Source organism: Apteryx mantelli, chromosome 4 (genome assembly GCF_036417845.1).
Source record: "Apteryx mantelli isolate bAptMan1 chromosome 4, bAptMan1.hap1, whole genome shotgun sequence".
Taxonomy (NCBI): domain Eukaryota; kingdom Metazoa; phylum Chordata; class Aves; order Apterygiformes; family Apterygidae; genus Apteryx; species Apteryx mantelli.
The window spans coordinates 48,021,013-48,040,085 of NC_089981.1; the positions used below are offsets into that span (position 1 = coordinate 48,021,013).

Consider the following 19,073-nt stretch of genomic DNA (forward strand, 5'->3'; position numbering starts at 1 on the left):
ACTACAGAAATTTCTACATACTGTGTTAAAAAAAATCATATACATTATTTGTAATGTCATAACCATAAACAAACTGTGTCATATCATATCAGTGACAAAAAAATATTATTTATTGCCCTTTAATCCATCATTTCTTAAGTGCTTTCTGGAGTTATTCCTCCTCAGAGGATATAACAATATATCACCCTACTTTTCTATGCCTTAGCTTAGACTAATACATGTCCATTTAAAACTCAGGTTGTATACATATTCGAAAATGAAAGACAGGAGTGAGAATTGTCAGGTGAAAGAAAAATGAGCTCACTCTAATAGAGGTGGAAAAATGCAACTATAGAGCAGGAAAAATTGGTTAAGCATATCAGATATGCAGTTTCAACTCCTGCTTTGTGGAACTATGTGACTGAGGTTGTCACAGAATGCAACAAGGATGTACTGCTAATATACGTTCAAACTCTGACAAACCAATAAACACACATACATTTACAATATCTGAAAATGTCTGAAGCATTCAGCTGAGGCAATTATTAGTAAGAAAATTCTCAAACAAAACCCCAAGGATTGTTCCTATTTTTTAACTGAAGAAACTTGTGCAACTAAAAATAATTTGACATTTTTTGTGTGTTATTTTCTGCACTTGATTTATAGCACCTTTACCAGCCTGCTTATTTTTGGCATCTCATTTGAATCTGTAATAAATAGGTGTTGCCCTCTTATATGTCACTTGGTAAAAATAGGACACCAAGGGAATGTACAGGGGATTGTATGGGATGATTAATTAAGTTTTGTTATACTTTAATTGTGTCTGGATTATTTGAACTGAGGTAGTAAATGGTCTTTTAGATTTCTACTGTATTTTAAAAGACTGTCACAGGCAACCAGTGCTAAAGAAAAATGCTCTTTTATTGCAGAAAGCTAAAAAAAAATATCTCTCTGGTGAATGGTTGCTGGTTTTTCCACTGAAGGAAAATACGTAATGGAAATAGCTTCTTGCCTGTTCCATTTTATCCATAGATTTTATCTGTATTATTAAAATTTGGTACAGTTTAAAGCTGGCTAGTGAACCATCGTTCTGGAAACAAACATTTTCAGAAAAGCACCACAACATTGAACCTGTCCAGCTTGGGGTTCTGAGAGTTTAGGTTTTAAAGCAAGATGCTTTTTTCTTAAAGTCAGGTAACACAGCTACTATGTGACTCTTCCTAGTGACTGTGGTCCTTTTAAATGGGCCCAACTAGTGCACGTGTGTTGGCATCATTTTGATTTGCAGAACTGTAATTCATGTAGAGCTGGATGTCACTGAAGACACTGACATTGCACTTGGCACAGTGCAAATGTCTAAGACTCCCTGAGATTTAAGCTAAGCATTAGGAAGAAATCCATAAATCTCAGGATATTTAATGCAATGGAACAAGTCAGGAGCCAACAAGAGGTTATTGGACTGCCACTGACAGCAACATTTAAGGATAGACTAGGCATCTGTCTGCAAGAAACTCCTAAGCAGAGCCAGACTGAGACCATGGAGATCCTAGCACAAACTTCAGAGCAAGAGCCTCAGACCATTCAGCAACACTTTAAGCATAATTCGAAATTCTGATTCCTTCACAGAGTTTCTTGCAAGATTTGGAGCCCTCTGCTGTTGCTGCCTGCTGTCAGGTATGACCAGCTCTGCTGTTTAGTCAGAGTGAAATCATACTTGATGGGAAGCAAGGAGATACACTAGATGATTGTGCAGAATTCTCATTTCATGCAAAGATCTGCAGATGTTTCATTTTTGTTCTGCTTTTTAATCCACGTAAAATTGCATAATGGAAAAGCCCTATGGGCTCTGCATGTGAACAAAACTAATGAAAAAAATATACTGGGCAGCTGTGCCTAACATTAAGTAACTTTGTGGACCTCTTGGCACATCTGAAAGAGGAAAGTGAGCAAAGCTGCCTCTTGCGCTCAGCAGTTTAGAGGATGTTCTGCAGCAAATGTGCTCTAACCTACCCTGGAGCCACTGAGATTCTTACAGCCATTAGAGGTGACTGGATAATCCTGTCTTGTCCCATCTGGGCAGAAAGATGAAGTCACAGAACTTGCCAAACCATTTCTCCACTTTTGGGGCAATTATTGTCAGGAAAGGAGGTTAAAACTGAGAGGATCAGAAATATTTCTTGTCAGCAGACTGGCACCAAAGAAACAGGGAGATGCTTGGGGCATAATTTCATCTGGACATGTCACTGGGATTGCAGTCACCTGGCTTTTGTCATTTTGTTTTATGATGTTAAGAAAATGCTTTAATGACGGTACAATCTACTCTGTTAAATACTGATGGATTTGTACATTATATATACTGTTTATTGCTTGTAAAGTTACCAATGCACATGAGAGGATGCATTTTGCCAGCGTAAGCAATGGTTATAGGTTTTCCATTCAGATAGGATGCATTACAGATTTCAGACAAAATTCAAACCAGGGATGTTTGTACTGTCTACAATTCCAGCAACAGAAACAAAAAAAGCACCTCACCAACAGGACATCTTCTATATGAAGTCAGTAACTAAACATATGACATCAATTTTGAAAAAAATCAACACCAAAAAGAACTCTGAGTGACTGTGTTTTAATGGACAAATCCATCAAAGTATTGTCTCCTGATGAGGCTGCCCCCAGGCTGAAGACTTCCAGAAGCTAATATATATCAGAAGAATACATATGAGAAGAAGCTTGCCCTGTACTTACAGTCTTCCCTAGACGTCCGCTTTGGATCACTGTCAGAAAGAGGATACTGGGCAGATGGACCTTTCACCTACATTTGTAAAATTACTCTAATTTTCCTGAATTAATGTTCTAATTTATTCTATTTCCTTCTCAACATGTTTGCACAAGAATTTTTCATAAAATGAAGTCTTAACAGCTAAAAAGAAAATTTCAGAAAACAAAAAGTGTCATGAGCATCCTTTACCTTTAGCTAGACTTAGAGCTTTAGACTTAAAGTGGATTAACGTAATGCACAGAAGCCTCTCATGCTAACACAAAGGGATCATGTCCGATCTATTGTGGTCCTGCTCCCAGGTCACACCCTTAAGACAAAAATATGGGAGGTTTCACCCAGGGAACACACCCTGGCTATTCTCTGCTTTCTAGAAACCATGGAAACAGTACATGAATTACTGCAGCTTGGAGGCATATTTAATTGACACCAAAGTTATACTTGGAACAGCCGAAGCATAGGATAACCTGAAGCACAGGAATACCATAGTCAGCATTCATATCACAAAGGATTGGTTTCCCCCGCTCATATCTTATATGGTATTTGATACAAGGGGGGCCCTCACAGTTTTGTACCTGCCACCGTAGTACTTGCAACAATAATCCACTAATTTACGATACAGTAACAACTGACTTCGCTGAAACTGTTGTCATTCACTTAGTTTTCCATGGCCTGCTGAGTTCTTTGGAGAGACAATTACTGTGTCTTGCAGTTAATAATACTGTGCTGATATATGTAAGTCACTGCGTTTAAGTAAATTGAGAGGTTACTGCTATGATGCAGCAAAGACCAGTGAGTTGCATTTAATACATTTTATGAAGTTAACTGAAGATTACTGCATGCACTGGATATAGAATAAGCTTTGAAAGAGAGAGGGAGAGAGACAAAACAAACTTTTGGACATTATAAATAGGAAGTTGATACCTATTTTTATTACTCTTATTCAGTGGGAGTTGCAGGGCCTTTGAAAATTAGGTCCATCTACCACTATTCCTGCAAAGGGATGACCACCTCTGACAGCTGTCAAATAACTCATACCCTATTGGACACAAGCTTCCCTTACTCTAAGAGGTAAAAGATCCTTATCCTCTAACACCTTTCTAAATAGCTGCAAGCACTTAAATACTAGGTGAATAACACAGACAACTCCTGCAACCTTTCACATCAATCTTTGCAGCTCAGAAGTCCACCCATGATTGACACACACTGAAGGCAGCTTTCCCTGTGTGCCAAAGGACAGAAGGTAGAAGTGCTTACATGTGCTTGAAACTGGTAAAGCTTGTACGCTTGTTCCAGAAGTTCCTTGCGCAGTTCCACTTTTGACTTCAGGGCCTTCCAGTTTGTCGCTATTGCCTGCTGCTTTGCTTTCAGGTCTGCCACCTGTTTCTTAGAGCAGTGGGCCAGCACATGATCTGCAGAGTGAATCAGCTCCTGCAGCTATACACAGGGAGGAAAGAAGAAGGTAGGAGAGTCATAAAGATCCAGCTAACATTACAAAAATGATGGCAAGGGCTAAGTTACCTGTACATGACACTACAATTCAAGCAACGTGCTCAGACCTGTTTTTCCATGCTAAACAAAAGCTTCCCTCATTTCAGTTCTATGGAATAACAGTGACATCCAGTGTTTGCTAGGGCTCATCACAGCAGCAATTTTCAAATAAGCAGATAGGTTTTGTTTCTTTTTTCTACCATACCATTTACCAAAATGGGATCCTCACAAGAATATACTACAAAACTAATGCAAAGAATAGCTACCCATACTTTGTTTTCCCTGCTGTTTAGAGTAATTGTGACTACATTCTCTTCACGCATATCTCATGCTCTTTTACCTTGAAAAATAACAAGCACCTGATGGGATCCATTTTTATCTGCCATAAGGCCAATATATCAGGCCACTGATAAATGATACTGGGATAACTACTTTAGTAATCTCAATATAACGCATGCTGTGTTAACTCTAATGTTGCATTTGTTAAAGGGATAAAGAGAAAACTGTATTGATTTTATTGGTCTAGCTGAAGCTAAGTAAATTATTATATAAGAGGAAGCTTTCTAAGCAACAGCTGTTCTCATGAGCTCATGTTTTTCACAAGTTTGTATAACAAGCCCTACCCTTCTCTTCTTTCTCACAGTCCAATCTCTAACCCTCTAAACTTGTTGAAATTCTCAGACTGCTCCCCCTCCCCTTCCTTCTGTAGTCCCCTGTAGTCAGTTCTTCATTTTGTGTTCAATAAATATTGAATCTCTCTGCACATAGAACAGATTCTGGATTTTTCCTTGTATTTACCCAGAATGCTTTGAACAAAGGGGTAAACATCAAAAAGTTTGGTATAATCATACACTTCAAACAGTGATCAGAAGCATTCATGTGAATCACTTCAAAAGTCAGCACTCATTATAACATGTTCCCTTTTTTTAAGGTTTTAAATGATCCACTTCATCATTTCCATCAGACCTTGAACATACTATAAAAGTAGAAGACTCTGAGGAAGACCTTTGCCTTTTCCAGGCTCTTACAAGTAAGTTCATAATAGCAAATTATTACTATGATTGTACTGAAAACCTGGATTTTGGCTACACATTAAAGATCATGAATGACTTTCATTACCTGCTGCTTGTTTCCAGCAAGCTCATGCTCCAGGGCCACGTGGTTGCGGAGCTGGGTTTGCACACCCCTCATGTCCTTAGCAATGTCATCTGGAATACTTTTGGATTTTTCCTAGCAAGGAAAAAATCAGTGCAAGCTTTGTCACTTAATGCTTCCAAGCAAAACACACTAGAAGTCTACTTTAGTCATTTTGTGTAGTGTTCTACGTACTGCACAGGTAAGGACTACCTTTCTGGGTTACTCAAGAGGGAAGCCAGAAAAATCTGTCCTAGCACATCTGTCCTTACTTTAGTAAGTATGTCAGTGATTAAGCTACTCAGCTGGGCTGTGAGAGACCAAGGTTCAAGTCTTTTCTTGGTTAGGCAATGCATGAAAAAGTCTTACAAGTCTTGAGTTGGGAATCTATCTTAAATAGCTATTGCAGTAACCATTGGTGAACTCTTAAAGTAGCACTAAAAACCAGTAGTCTCAGGCCATTCTTTGGCAGGCATGTGGACCATTTGTGAACCACCTTTACATACAAATTTACTTATACCTGCTCAGGAAAGATGAGTTTAAAAAGGGACACATGCAAAGAAGGATTATTGTAAAGATGAGAGAAACTGAGAGACCATCATATAAGAGGAGACTTAAACATTTATTTAACTCAATAAAGATTCTGAGGAGCATATAGCTGTTATGCAGACATGCACTGGCAGCACAGCAAGGAAAAAGAAAAGGCATTTCAGCTGGAAGACAACACTGTCACTAGAATAAAATGGTTCAAAATTTGCTTCAGGTCAGTTTAGGTGAAAATTAGAAGAATATTTCCAACCATTAGAGAAGAACATTTCTATAACAGATTCACGAGCAGGTTTGGGGGCACTAACAATGCATATTGTTAAAGTTGTAAAAGGAGATGCATGGTATGGTTGCCTACGATATGATAGTATTGGACTTGATCACTTAAGAGGTATCTTCTAGTCCTATGTTCCTGTTGGAAATGACATTCTCTGCTAGACATCTCAGCAGCGGACACATGAAAGGATGGACAGGATGACTGAATTGCTCTCTCACTTAGATGCAAAGCTTATTAACAGGATGAGATGCGAGAAGTGTGAATTGTCACTGCCTGAGCCAAACCCAGCACAGGGATAAACTAAAAGCTGGTCTTTGGAGTGTTTCTGAAGTATCACTTGTCACAGTCACAGAATTAACTATTGAAACATTGAAGTTAAATATGCACCAGGTTCTGAAAACTCCAGGTGGCGTACAGTGAAATACATGACATTTGCTTTTCCATTTACAACAGGGAAAGAAAACAGGAATAACATAGTTGAATAGGGCAGCCTCTGCCAGCACAAACAAGTGGAAAATCTACTGCCTATAACCTAACAAAGCCCTGTTGCCTTGCGCAGAGTGGAGGCTCTGATGGATCACCTCCTCCTATACACATCTCCATTAGAGTGATCCCACCTTCCAGTATAGCAAGGATATGGTTTCTCATTAAATTCTTTGGGATGCGCAGATAAAATGAAAGCCTGAAGATTTTCACTGAGACTTCTCCTCCTGTCCTTCTGTGACTGTTTGAAGTTATTGCCAATATTGGGCACCAGAACAGAGGAAAAGGAGTCATTTTTGGCCCCACTTCCGATATCAGGTCACATGATTGCCTGACATCCTCCTAGGCTACTGGTCACTGTAATCCAAACAAATGCTTTTTTCAAGAGAGTTCTTTCTTCAGTGCATAGAGGTCCAACGGTGTAAAGGAAGGAGCACAATGAGTCAGTGAACAGTTTTTTAATCTGACTTGATGACTGGAAACAACATTACTATATGTATTACACTGTGAGACAATTTAGTTCAAGGCCTGGTCACTCAGCTTCTCCCACAAATAAGCAACTCTAACTGGACTTAGTTTCACCAGTGGTCTCATGAACTGTCAAGCCAGGCACCTAAGGATGACCCAGGAAATTTTGAGAACCTTGTGTAAGATGCAGTTTCTTACTGAGAATACATAAAAGCCAGCAGTAGGCATGCTGAAAATGATAAGAATACTCTACAAATTAAGTTGAAAGGAAAGTTCTCACTATTGTAGGTTTTCCCCATGTTTTTTTACCTCAATATGGGCCAGAGCATCTGTCAGGTCTTGGTAACACTTGTGAATCGTTTCAGCATCTCTTAGTTGCTCACCTTGTAATCTGGTAATTTCCAATAGCTCCTCCCAGGAGTTCCTACAAAAGAGGATGGGGAGAGGAAGCGTGTAAACATGCAAAATAGGAGTAAGTGAGATTAACAGTCTGAAGAAAGCTTAAAAACAAGACCTCCTCTTATTTTGTTTTTTCAGTCCTGCCATTAAGTTCTGTCAAAGCAATTCTCTGAGGGGCAGAACATGTCCCTCGCCTTATTCTGTCCATGTCCTCCTCTCTGCTCCAGGTACTTACATGGATGCCCCTATGTAAAGATGCCCCTCTCCAACATGCCCTTCAGGATTCACATGCTACAACCTGATACAACTACATGGGAGAAGGGGAGGAAGATAGCGAGGTAGATGGACTCCTGGATGAAGCACATATATGTGCTCTAAGAGGGGGATAACAATTCCTCTCCTGCATGAGGCTGCCTCCCTAAAACTTCCACACCAATCCAAACACCAAACAGATGACCAAGCCAGACCTTCTGTTGAGTTCCACTGCCAGAGTCAAGACAGTCAGCAAATGCTGCACCTGCCCAGCAGTACACCTGACACCACGGGATTTGGGGATTTGCCAAAGGCAGCAGCAGGCCTTCTCCTCCTCTGCTGCTGCTGGTCTCTGGCTTCTTGAGATGTGGCACTAGGAGCAGAGAGATTTTTTGTAGAGGACTGAGATGAGGACTGGGCCAGACCCTACTATTTCCTCATCCTTCTCTTTGGGGCCAGTTTGGACCACTGCCAGACAATATGAGAAGCAAAGATGATCTTAATGGCTCCATAGAGCAGTCATGGGATTCAAACTTGAGAAGTAGAAGCAATAAAGGTGCAACTAAACTCCCAGCCCTTCAATTAGGTGATCTTGTTTCAAAGGGCAAAGGAGGTTCATTGACCCCTTGCTTGCAAAGCGTCTCTGATGCAATTTGCAAGAAGCCAAATCAGCAAGCAGATAGTCTGCATTATAGTAGTCTATTTTTAAAGAAAGCATGGAGCAGTTCTGTGTCAGTGAACAAACCACACACTTTGCAATTAGAGAATTGGGAGTAACTGCCTTACCCTTTTCTATTTTTTTCTCACTTCCTCCTCTTTGCAAGGGAACTGAAAGGAGAAAGTATTATAGAACTAGCACAAGTCTCCTACCGTAGCTCTTTTTGCTTCTGCCGGATTTCCCTGGACTCAGAATGGCCACAATTCAGCAAGCTTTCTGCTAGCTGCTGGCAAGCCACAACTCTCTTCCCCGCTGCTTCCAACTGGCGTCGGAATGTGTCATATTTGGCACAAAGTTGCTTGTGAAGGAAAAACAACAACAAGAAGTCATTTTGAGTGCTGTTTTTCCCAAACATACCTGCTCAGCTGTGAGAACAGAGCCCAAAGAAAGGTAATAGGCTGACCATATTTGGAGATGAAGAAACTGCAGAAGAGGATGTCAATGACTAGATTTTACCTCCAACGACCATGACGACCTACAGATTGGTAGCAAAAGCATGAGGTCTGTGAGGCAGACAGGAGGCAGGATCATGTTATGGGGCATAGAAACAAGCGCATTTTTTCAATGTACAATGAATTTCAATTATTAAATGATATGTGCTTACATCATGAAAGCAAATATGTGTTCAGTACTATAAGTGAATGCTGTAGTCCAATTCCAAGATTTAGGACAAAAGATATTTTGAAATAAATGATAAAAATGAGGATTTTGAGAAGTATAACTGTAGCTGCCCATACATTAGTATTTAAGATTGCACACACAATTTTATCACATTAGCAATGATAAAAACTCCTTAGTGGACACGACATTTAAATATCTGGTTATTAAAAATAGAATGTGGTTGAACTCTGAATCTCTGAAGATGTAGACATTTTAGTATGCAGTTGTTTTGTGCAGCCCAGCCCTCTTTCTCGCCATGTCCCTCATGGTAACAGGATGCAAGAGTTAGGCAACATTGCCTGCCTATCATTACCAGTCAATCCTTTTCACCCACTCTTCCCCCTTTTCTCTTCCCCCCCTCCCAGTTTCTTATTTCCTATGCTGCTTTCTAAGTTTTCAAGGACAATGCTATAACCTTTTAACAGTCCCACTCCACACAGTTCAGTTGATTTTCGATCTGTTGTTCAAAAAACTCACCAAGACATGCTTGTAGTCATTTCCATAGTCTTCAGAGCTGGCCACTTGTTTCTGTTGAGTGATCCAGTCCTGCAGATCTTCATATTCCCGCAGGAATTCATGCAAGATAAGAGTCTCATCCAGCTTCTTCCCTCTGTTGGGAAAAGGAAACAAGACAATGCAATGAGACTAAGGGAATTAAAGAGGAGGAAAATGAGTAATTTTCTTCCTACTGAACCCTCAAACCTCTCCCTACCAAGAGCCATTCTCTTTAATGAAAGGTCTCACTTTAGTTCTCCAGACTGCAAAAGATGTCTGTAGGACAATTGCAGCCGGTCAGGTCAGGCTTACCTGGCTGAGTTTCCCAGCACAGCACAGCGCCTAGCTGAACTCTCTCTGTTTTGTTAAGAAAATCCCCTTCAATTTTTTCCCAGTCATTTTCATTTCTAAAGATAATTGTAGTGCTAATGAAAGTGAGAAGGAAAACTTTATAACTGAGGATGGTACACCAGCAAGGCAAGTGTGATGGAAACCATTGTATGTAATTCTGCTCATACTGCTTATCCAGCAAAATTGCTGCAACCTGTTGCACATCTCTGATTGTCTAGAGTATCTTGTAATACAGCCAGGCACATTACAGGCCTTGCACAGTAAACAAAATACCAATTGTCCATCTGTTAACACTGCTTAGTTACTGTGCAAACATTCCAGAAAAGATGAATCAGGCTTCCGTCTGTTTGAATCACAAATGTTTATTGCAAGGGATGTAACCTGCTCAGAGAATCCAGACCACCAAGGAGAATGCAGATAGGAGGTACAAACCAGAGCACCAATAAAGCACCACGAGACCCAGGTTAACATTAAGCATGAAACAACACAAAACATTCCTGTGTTCAACATACTCAAGTGTTTTGATATTTATAGATTGAATATTTATTTCTTTCTCTGAACCCTTCATTCCCAAGATTTTTTTCATGCTTTTACCTTTTTAATTGTAAACCAAAATAAAAGCAAAAGGTAAAAAATCAGCATTTCCTGTGGGCTTAAATATTCCAGTTTTCAGACTCATTTATTTGTTATTCCAGTTATTAATCCCCACCCCTTTTCTAAATGAAATTTTTGTGGTGCAAAAAGCTAAATTGTTCAAGTAATATGTGTTCCTTCCTGACAACAAACTAGAAGTGTTTAAAAAATTTGAGTACAAACAAACTGTCTTGTTGTAAATATCTTACTGTAATAATAACACAATGGAAGTAAAATAGAATGTAAATGACTCATTTAAGGATAAAAACCTTCCTATACTAACACAGCCACTAGGCATAAACATAAGCATAACTGTCATTATTGCTCTTCTGCTATGTAATGAATCAAGACATTTACAAGCAATGCTAAGGAAGCCTTTCAAAAACAATTTCTTTCCTTTTGATGACAGATTCCAAATACCAGGAAGGCTAGTCAGAATCCAGCATCTCAGGTCACTTCACAGGAGGATGAGGAACGGAAAAGAGGAAATTCTGGGTCTTTCAAATCCTTAATATGAAGTGGGACTACCTGAACAAAATGTAGAGTTCTTGCTTATCAGTAGTAACAAGCTCAGTAGTGTGTAGGATTCAAACACAAAGACAAGCAATTTCCTAAGTACAATTTAAAAAAAGAAGAGAAAATGAATATGATCCAAATCCTAGTGAGGTAACTGGAGACATTCTTTATTGACTTCAGTGGGCTTTGAATCAAACCTAGGATCCAAGGTGCGATGTATATGAGAGTCAGTCGAGATATATATTTTTCTAGTTCATACCTTGCTGCTGCTAGTTCCTGCAGCTCCTGGAGTCTTGAGTGAACTTGGTCCTTTGGGCCATCAACATCGACACACTGAATGAAGCCCACAAGAGGAAGAGTTTGGGCACTTTCACTCAGTTCTTTCATCAAAGCCTGGTAAACAGCAATCTCATGCTCCAGTGCCTGGCAGAGACAAGACAAATGGAAAAGAGGGAATAAGACCCACTTGTCCAAGATCTGCACTGTTTGAACTTTTGTACCAACCTCTGGCATGATCATTGAGCCAGTAAAAGAGGAGAAAAACTTTTTGGAATCATGTTAGTTTCCCAGACTTGGTCATTTTTATATAATTCTCTATTTTTTTGGGGGGGGAATTTTATCTAAATTCAAACAAACTAATAAAATAATTAGAAAAACTTGGTACATTTTCAGACAGAGAATGGTATTACTGAACTAATACTCTGTCTTCAACTCTAGGACAAAATTACAGTGTCTGCATGCCTCTGTTGTGACTGAAAAGCAGATATCAGGTCACAGTCATTTTTGTCTTCAGAAAAATATGATGAGAAAATTCACCATTCTCCTTTTTCCCCAAACCACATTTTATCTAACTATATCAGTAAGCTGATTTTATCTTTTCTATGTGTTCATACAGATATAGACATATGTCAATGTGAAATATTTTGCAGATTACTGGACACTTAAGTACCGATGAAACAGAAAATTTCACAAAGGCAGACAGATCTGTAGATCCTGCCAGTGTATAGAATTTAAGTAGAGATCCCTTTATCTCCTTTGACACTGATTTTCAGATAGATGAACTAGAAAGAAAGAGGAGTGGAACAATTTTTGAATGCAGGAGAGAGGAAATTTTTTTTCTACCTACAAATCTGAAAAACAATCTCTTCAAGGTTCGGTGGTATGTGTAAACAGCATCAAACTGAAGGCCCAGCTTCCACTGGAGAGACGGAAGCCCTGCCACACATTCACTGAGCTTTAAGCTTTCCTGAAGGGATAAAAGCAGCCCCACAATGAACAGAAGATCTCTGCATTTTCACCCTATCTTTACAATTTCAAAATTCTACCTCACAAACATGTGTTTTCACTCAAGAAAGTCTTTAGGATATGGATTTAGTAGCTAGTCAACACCACTCCCTAGTCTGCTGGAGTTGAGTGGTCTTATTTGACATAGTCTGTTTCTTGCACCCCATAGCGTGAGTATATTATCGCTATGGAGCTCTGAGGCACTGCTATTCCAGAGCATGACACACAGACTGAGAAGATCCAAGCTTTCTTGAACCACTGATTTATCAATGGGTCCATGAATACAAATCTGAGAGTGGCAATTCTTTCCCAAAGCAACACAGGAACTCAGTTCTTTAACTCATCCATGGATGCCAACTCCGAACATTCCATATTAAATTCTTCAAGAATTATTAAAAAACTTTTGAAATACTTTATGTTTTGAAATACCTTATGTTTTTGGAGGAGTTTCAGCGTTCCATCTTCATCCTTACCATACTCCTTGCTTGTCACAAGTGGACGTTTTTCTGCTATCCAAGCCTCAAGGTCTGAGGTGTTCATTAAAAACTATCAGTTAAAGATAAGGCAAATTAGTTTCTCCCTCAATTTCCATAATATCTATGTCATTTTCTTGATTTGATAATTTCTAACTGGAGGCCACACTGTAAGACTTACTGAGGTCATATAGAATAACAAATGAAGAATACTTAATCCCAAGAACCACCATTCCACATAACCAGACTAAGTTATAGGAGTCTTGGTACAACATAACTGTCACTCCTGTTAAGCAGTGAATTCAGGGAAGAATTAGTTAGCTTTTAACTCTCTGAAAAATGGCCTTCTGAATGGCAAATTAAGCTATAGAACCTGTTTATAAGCTGGAAACTATTATGAGGATTTTAGGCATACTGTTGCTCTGTCAAATCATCTGCAGGTGAAGAAGGCTACAGATGGAAGACTTTAGTGTAGGATAATTAAGGCCTTCTCTAGGCATCAAAGCTCCAGAAATAAATTTCTAGTAGTCTCATTTTTCTTTCTTCACATCAGTATCCTTACTTGACTCTTTCTTTATGTCATTCACTAGGGGTAGGTGCTAACCATATAGTATCAGTGTGTTATTTCTCTTTGCCCTTTCTGAGAAGTTCAAGTCACCTATGAAAATCAGGTTTCATAAAGCCTGCAGTGTGGACTGCTGTTTTTACAGATGGAAAACATAAGAGCCAGAGATGACCAAATTCTCCAGAGAACATAGTTTAGGTATGGATGTTAACTCTGTGCAGCTGCTGCTTATGTCTACAAAACTGCATGTGTCAGCTGGGTAACTGCATTGATAATGACCCACTGATGACAGAAAATTTGGATTAGCTAGCTAAATATTTGCATGCAATTTTCTTTAAAGCAGGCTAAACTTATGGTCCAGTATCCTGTTGAAATAGTAGGGCCAAAACTCCTATCTTGTTCTGAGATGGCTTTATCCATTAGTTTAACTGATAGCTTTATCAGTTTCTGAGTATCATTTTAAGGTATTGTTGCCCAGAATAGACAGGGATTGGAGGGCACAAGAGATCACTTCATTTCTTACTTACTTGTCATAATACTCCAGTGTGAAGGGTCATTTCAGGACCCACTGTACTACTTAAGTTAAAGCTTGAGCTTGTGTAGGGCTGCTGAGAAAAGAGGTACTACTCAGAGAAATGTGTCCTACACCCAGACATCAAGGAATGGGTACAGCATCCAAGTCACACCTCTAGAGAACGAGCTGGGGGCTGCATTCAGCTGTGCAGACCAACCCTCCACTTCCACAAGTTTGGCATCAAGCAGCTGAAGTGAATTCCAGTCTCAGCAGAGGAAGAGATTAAAGCTGTTTTGTTATTTACTTTAAAACTTTGGTCCTCTTGTCTGAAGAAGCTACTATGTAAGCACTTGGCTGAAATTTTTACCTCCTGGAAGCCAACTGAGTGCTGCAGCTGCTTCATCCTTTCCTCACAGGCCTTCTCCAGACCCTGCCAGGCAGTCACAAGCTCCTGGCATTTCTCATTTATTTTCTGAGCTGAGGGGTGCTGGCCCACAACCATCGCCCTTCCTTTATCTAGGACCCGTTGGACTTGCTGTTTGTGGGCATTCACTTCTGCCTGCAATTCCTGGAAATGAGAAAGGAGGAAGATGAGAACAAAAGGAAGGGTGTGTGAGGACAAAGAAATTTCTATGTGCTCTTCTAGGCATAAGCAAAACTGGCAGCTGCTGATGGTGGGCAGACTGCAGAAGTTGTCTATGCCAGTGGATACAATGACTACCTGTTTCTGCAACAGCTGCCACCTGGGCTGCCTGTCCCAGCTCCACTTGTGTAATGCTCTGCTGTTGGTACTTCCACTGAGGAAGCAGATAGAGTCTGTATGGTAACAGCTCCCCTCATCTTCCCTCCACCCTCAGCTCTCCTCACCAAAGTCCCTGGCCCAGTGCTCTGGCTCAGTTCTACCCCTTCCTCTTCCTGTGCTCCTGCCCAGACCCCTGCTCAGCAGCCACGGAGGTTCAGGAGATGGAGCAGGCAAACAAGGGATGGGAGGCAGAGCTGGGGGATTCAGAAAAGAGTGTTGGGCTGCTGGTGGGAAAAGGAAATATCGCAGAAGATGATTGGGATGGAGGATCACGGGAAGAGAGACACTGTTAAAAGTACCATGCCACCATGACTGTTACTAGACTCCTAACTCTTGCTCCATAAAGCCTCCACTGGTCCTATGCTCCTTCCCATGGAACTTGCGATCCAGCTGCTATAAAATTCAGTGTTGCCAATGGTGCATGGCAGCTCTGAGCTGCCTCTCTGTCTGTGAGGAGCTGCTACAAAGAATCAGACGCTCCAGAAATCAGTGTTAATCTGTCTTTATGCATATATTGACTGTGGCTTGTTCAAAACATTTTAGAAACAATTGTGGAACTAAAATAAATATTAAATGGCAGTTCTATGCTGTCCTAGCTCCATGCACATAGCTCAGGATGACATTGGCTGCATCATGAGAGCAGTAAGTATAGAACTAAAATAGGATGAGCATGTAACGGCCAAAATATTCTACCCAGACCACCACACACACAAAAAAATCTTTATATTTCATGTGAGGTTTTTTTTAATGTATTTTTGATGGGAAGAGCTACAAACTTTCTCAGAATATGAATACTGTAAAACATGATAAATTTTGCATTTCCTACAGGAATTCCATGTTTGCTCTGAAAATCACCACCACATTGCAGACTTGTCTCAGTCTGCTGCAAACATTTTAACTGAGGTAGTGCTGGGATTATGCCTCAATGAGAGTCTAGCACTGGGTTTTGATTGCAACACCCTCCCTAGAGGCAAAGGAGAACTCTGCAGCTGCTGGTTTGCAGGTTGAGATGAAGTGCAGTGTGCCATCATGCTATAACACACCTGATTAAAGGAGTTACCTTGTGTTTTTGCAGCAGGCTTTGAGCCACATCCAAGGACTTCCCACAGTTGGTGGAATGGGCAATAGGCAGTCGTTCATTAATCCAGTTCAGCTCCATGTCATGGTAGTGATAGAACTCATAGAGATCCACTGCAGCTTCCAGTAACTTACGCCTCCCATCAAGAGGTGCTTGCAAAGACTCAAATCTGAGGGTCATCCATTAAGATATATGTTAAAACAAAGCTTTATTCTGATTCCTTAATTCCAAAGGAATTAGGCTGTGATCCCACCGTGCAGATAAGAAAACACTGGGAACCTCTCTGGAATTAAATTTCAATGGCTACTGCTGTCTGCACACACAAGAATCCCTTCTCAATAAGGCTACTTCTGGCAAGCATGAAAAGGATTTGACATAGGAGATGTATCATGTTTAAGAGGAAAGCAGGCAGAGGAAATGGGAGCAGGACTGTGCACTGCTGCAATGCTGATGACAGGGCTTTGCACTAAATACAGCCTTGCATGGAGCATGCCTGCTGCAACAGATATTGCTAGTGGACAGTTAACAGCACCTTCATCTTCCATTTAGTAAAACTACACCTAAAGGGAAATATAGTTAACACACTACCTATACCTCAGTTTACAGCCAGTTAAGCAGTGCTGTTGGGAAGAGAATTGCAGCCCACTTTTTGATGTAGGCTTATATGATAACACTAAGCAAACAGAGAAAACAATTTACACTTTTGAAGTCCTGGGCTTGTCCTGAGATTTTTTAATGAAGCTAGTCACTGTTGAACACTGGATAACTACATCACATAGCAAGCAGCTGCATGACCTATGGGTATGCACAGGACTAGAGCAGAAGGAGCATGACAGGCAAGAAGCAAGGTCCAATAATAAAGGCTGAGGTGGGTCAGCAGACAGCTGTGTAGGTGCAAACCAAAGCACAATTGTGGTAGAACTGGGAGGAGAAACAATTCTTGAATATGGGTTAAACCTAATCAACAGAAAGACGTTTTCTAGAAGGCAGAAGAAAAATGCTTCTGACTTATGAACTTGTCACAGGGATGAAGACAAAAAGAGAATGGCACCTCACCTTTTCAGATATTTCTGTGTTTCATCCAGAATCCTCTGGGAGTCAAAGTGATTGGTGGCCATTTTCCTTGCATGAGACACAATAGAGTTCATTTTCTCTGCCAGTTCACGTGTCTCGTTTTCCAGTTGCCTGTGCTGCTTGAGAAGATCATGGCTGGAGCGCAAATCATGGCCTGTTTCTGACTCCTGAAGAACCTTCTCAATTTTCTCTATCTTCTTTTTAGCATCCTACCAGGAGAAGGTCACAGCACACTTGTATTGACCTTGCAACATCATTTTCTTTCACTCGATCCCTCCCATGACAGTCTCCTGAGTGCTCCTCTTCCTGAGCCACTCAAGAACACTGTTCCAAATCCATCCTTTTGAGCTATCTTAGGTGGCATAATATGAAACAATGTTCAAAGACTCAAAATTGTAGCTAAAACACAATGGCAGTTTCATCAAATGCTTGTATCTGGGAACAGCTTCATAGCATAATGTTCCTCTCATTCAATTTCCCTGGATGACAACAGACTTAATGCAGTGCTGTGTCTGCAATCCCCAAACTGACTCCAAGCAAACAGCACAGTGCTGAACCATGCAGAGAGTTTTGCTTGGTTTCTTGCATTGTCAAGAGGGCCACACAGGTGCAGTGCTGAGCCTGAGCTCAACAGCTTTGTGTCTTGGTGCTGCGCTAGCACTATTATCCTGTTCAAAGCTTTAGAGTGATCTTGGTCAGTTTTATATTGAGTTTTCTCTCCTGAAAGTGTTGACAAAGTCCAATGATCTGTCTGATGTTAGGACACCTTAAAGTATACTTTTACTTGGATGATAATCCCTGCATCTGCTCTTTTTTTGTGAGGAGCACTCCATATCAATAGATAAACCAGGTTCCTAGGCTATCCCTCCCCTATGCATCCCACCACCTCCTGACCTGGAGCAGTTCCATGAGCTGTTCTTGCTGCCCAGCTTGTCTCAGCTTGTCGCCTCGCTCTATCATCTTGCCATACAATTTCTCCCACTTCTTCTGTAGCTCTGACATCTTATTCCGGATAGAAACTGCAGCATAATGGTCATCTTGAATCAGTTGACTTCCTTTCTGGAGAGACACAGCACATCATTGCTTTGAGCAGATCAATGGCTATAGAGCTTGGGACAAGATGGAAGACTTAGCTCCAAAACTGCCTTCACCTTCATCAGTGTTGCAAAGTGTTCCTCATTAGCCATCATTTCCTTCTCAGCAGCCTCATGCCACTTCAGTTTGCGCAGAACATTTGTTGGATCACGATAGGATTCATCTGATGCAATCTTGTACTTCTCTTCCATCCATATCAAAAGCTCAGAAGCATCATGATTAAACTCCTTACAGAAACAAACAGGATTAGATAGGTTTAACTTCTGATTTTGTGGGGGTTTGCAGTGCATCCTTGCCATAAGGATAAAGCTCTTACTTTTTTCTAAGGGTTAGGAAATGTGATACATTTTCATATGAAAGTTGCTCTACATAATCAATACTCTTAATTCATGAGTTATGATCTTGTACCAGTGACAAGTTCTTGAGCCCCCAGAGTAATATTTTAGTCTCTTTTTACCGTATTTACCCATCTGCTGCCTTTAATTGTCAACGCATGTCTGCATTTTTGATAGAATATTTTAATTATATGTGGCCCAGCCCTCCAGTATAACTTTGTATTTCAGTACTGAAAGATAAATTCTGTGCCAAAACAGACAAACAAACTACATGGAAAGTACAGTTAGTGTAAGTATCACATACAGTTAGTATAAGGTAATATTCCATCCCAATTATATATTATACACTTTTGGTGGCTATTTTCCTGTAGAGGACCTTATGGCCAAAATAAGAATCATAGCTAATGTTTCTTCAATTCTTCATGAACACTCTGAGTAAGTATAATGAATGGAGTCTATGGGATGCAGAGGGAACTTGCAAAGTTTGCATATACAACAGAAAGCCAGGATAAAGCATCTTGGAAAATCAAATCCCCAAGGCAAAATCTTTCCTTGCATGTATGGTAAATAAAAACAATAATCATAGTAATAATTGCAATCTGATAAAGATGAAACTAAGATGCAAAAAAGAAAAAGCTGATCGTATTTTAACTGATGCTGTTCCAGTTATAACAC

General features: G+C 40.2%; 1 protein-coding gene across 1 annotated transcript in view; it reads right to left on the bottom strand.

Annotated features, from left to right (window-relative positions):
* SPTBN5 (spectrin beta, non-erythrocytic 5) overlaps window positions 1-19,073 on the bottom strand; it is a 100,497-nt gene that overhangs the window by 55,722 nt on the left and 25,702 nt on the right. The window contains 12 exon segments of the mRNA XM_013959456.2: window positions 4,013-4,192; window positions 5,366-5,476; window positions 7,464-7,578; window positions 8,676-8,821; window positions 9,661-9,793; window positions 11,438-11,601; window positions 12,892-13,008; window positions 14,382-14,582; window positions 15,877-16,063; window positions 16,951-17,177; window positions 17,863-18,027; window positions 18,120-18,290. Of these exon segments, the coding sequence (XP_013814910.2) occupies window positions 4,013-4,192; window positions 5,366-5,476; window positions 7,464-7,578; window positions 8,676-8,821; window positions 9,661-9,793; window positions 11,438-11,601; window positions 12,892-13,008; window positions 14,382-14,582; window positions 15,877-16,063; window positions 16,951-17,177; window positions 17,863-18,027; window positions 18,120-18,290 (1,917 nt within the window).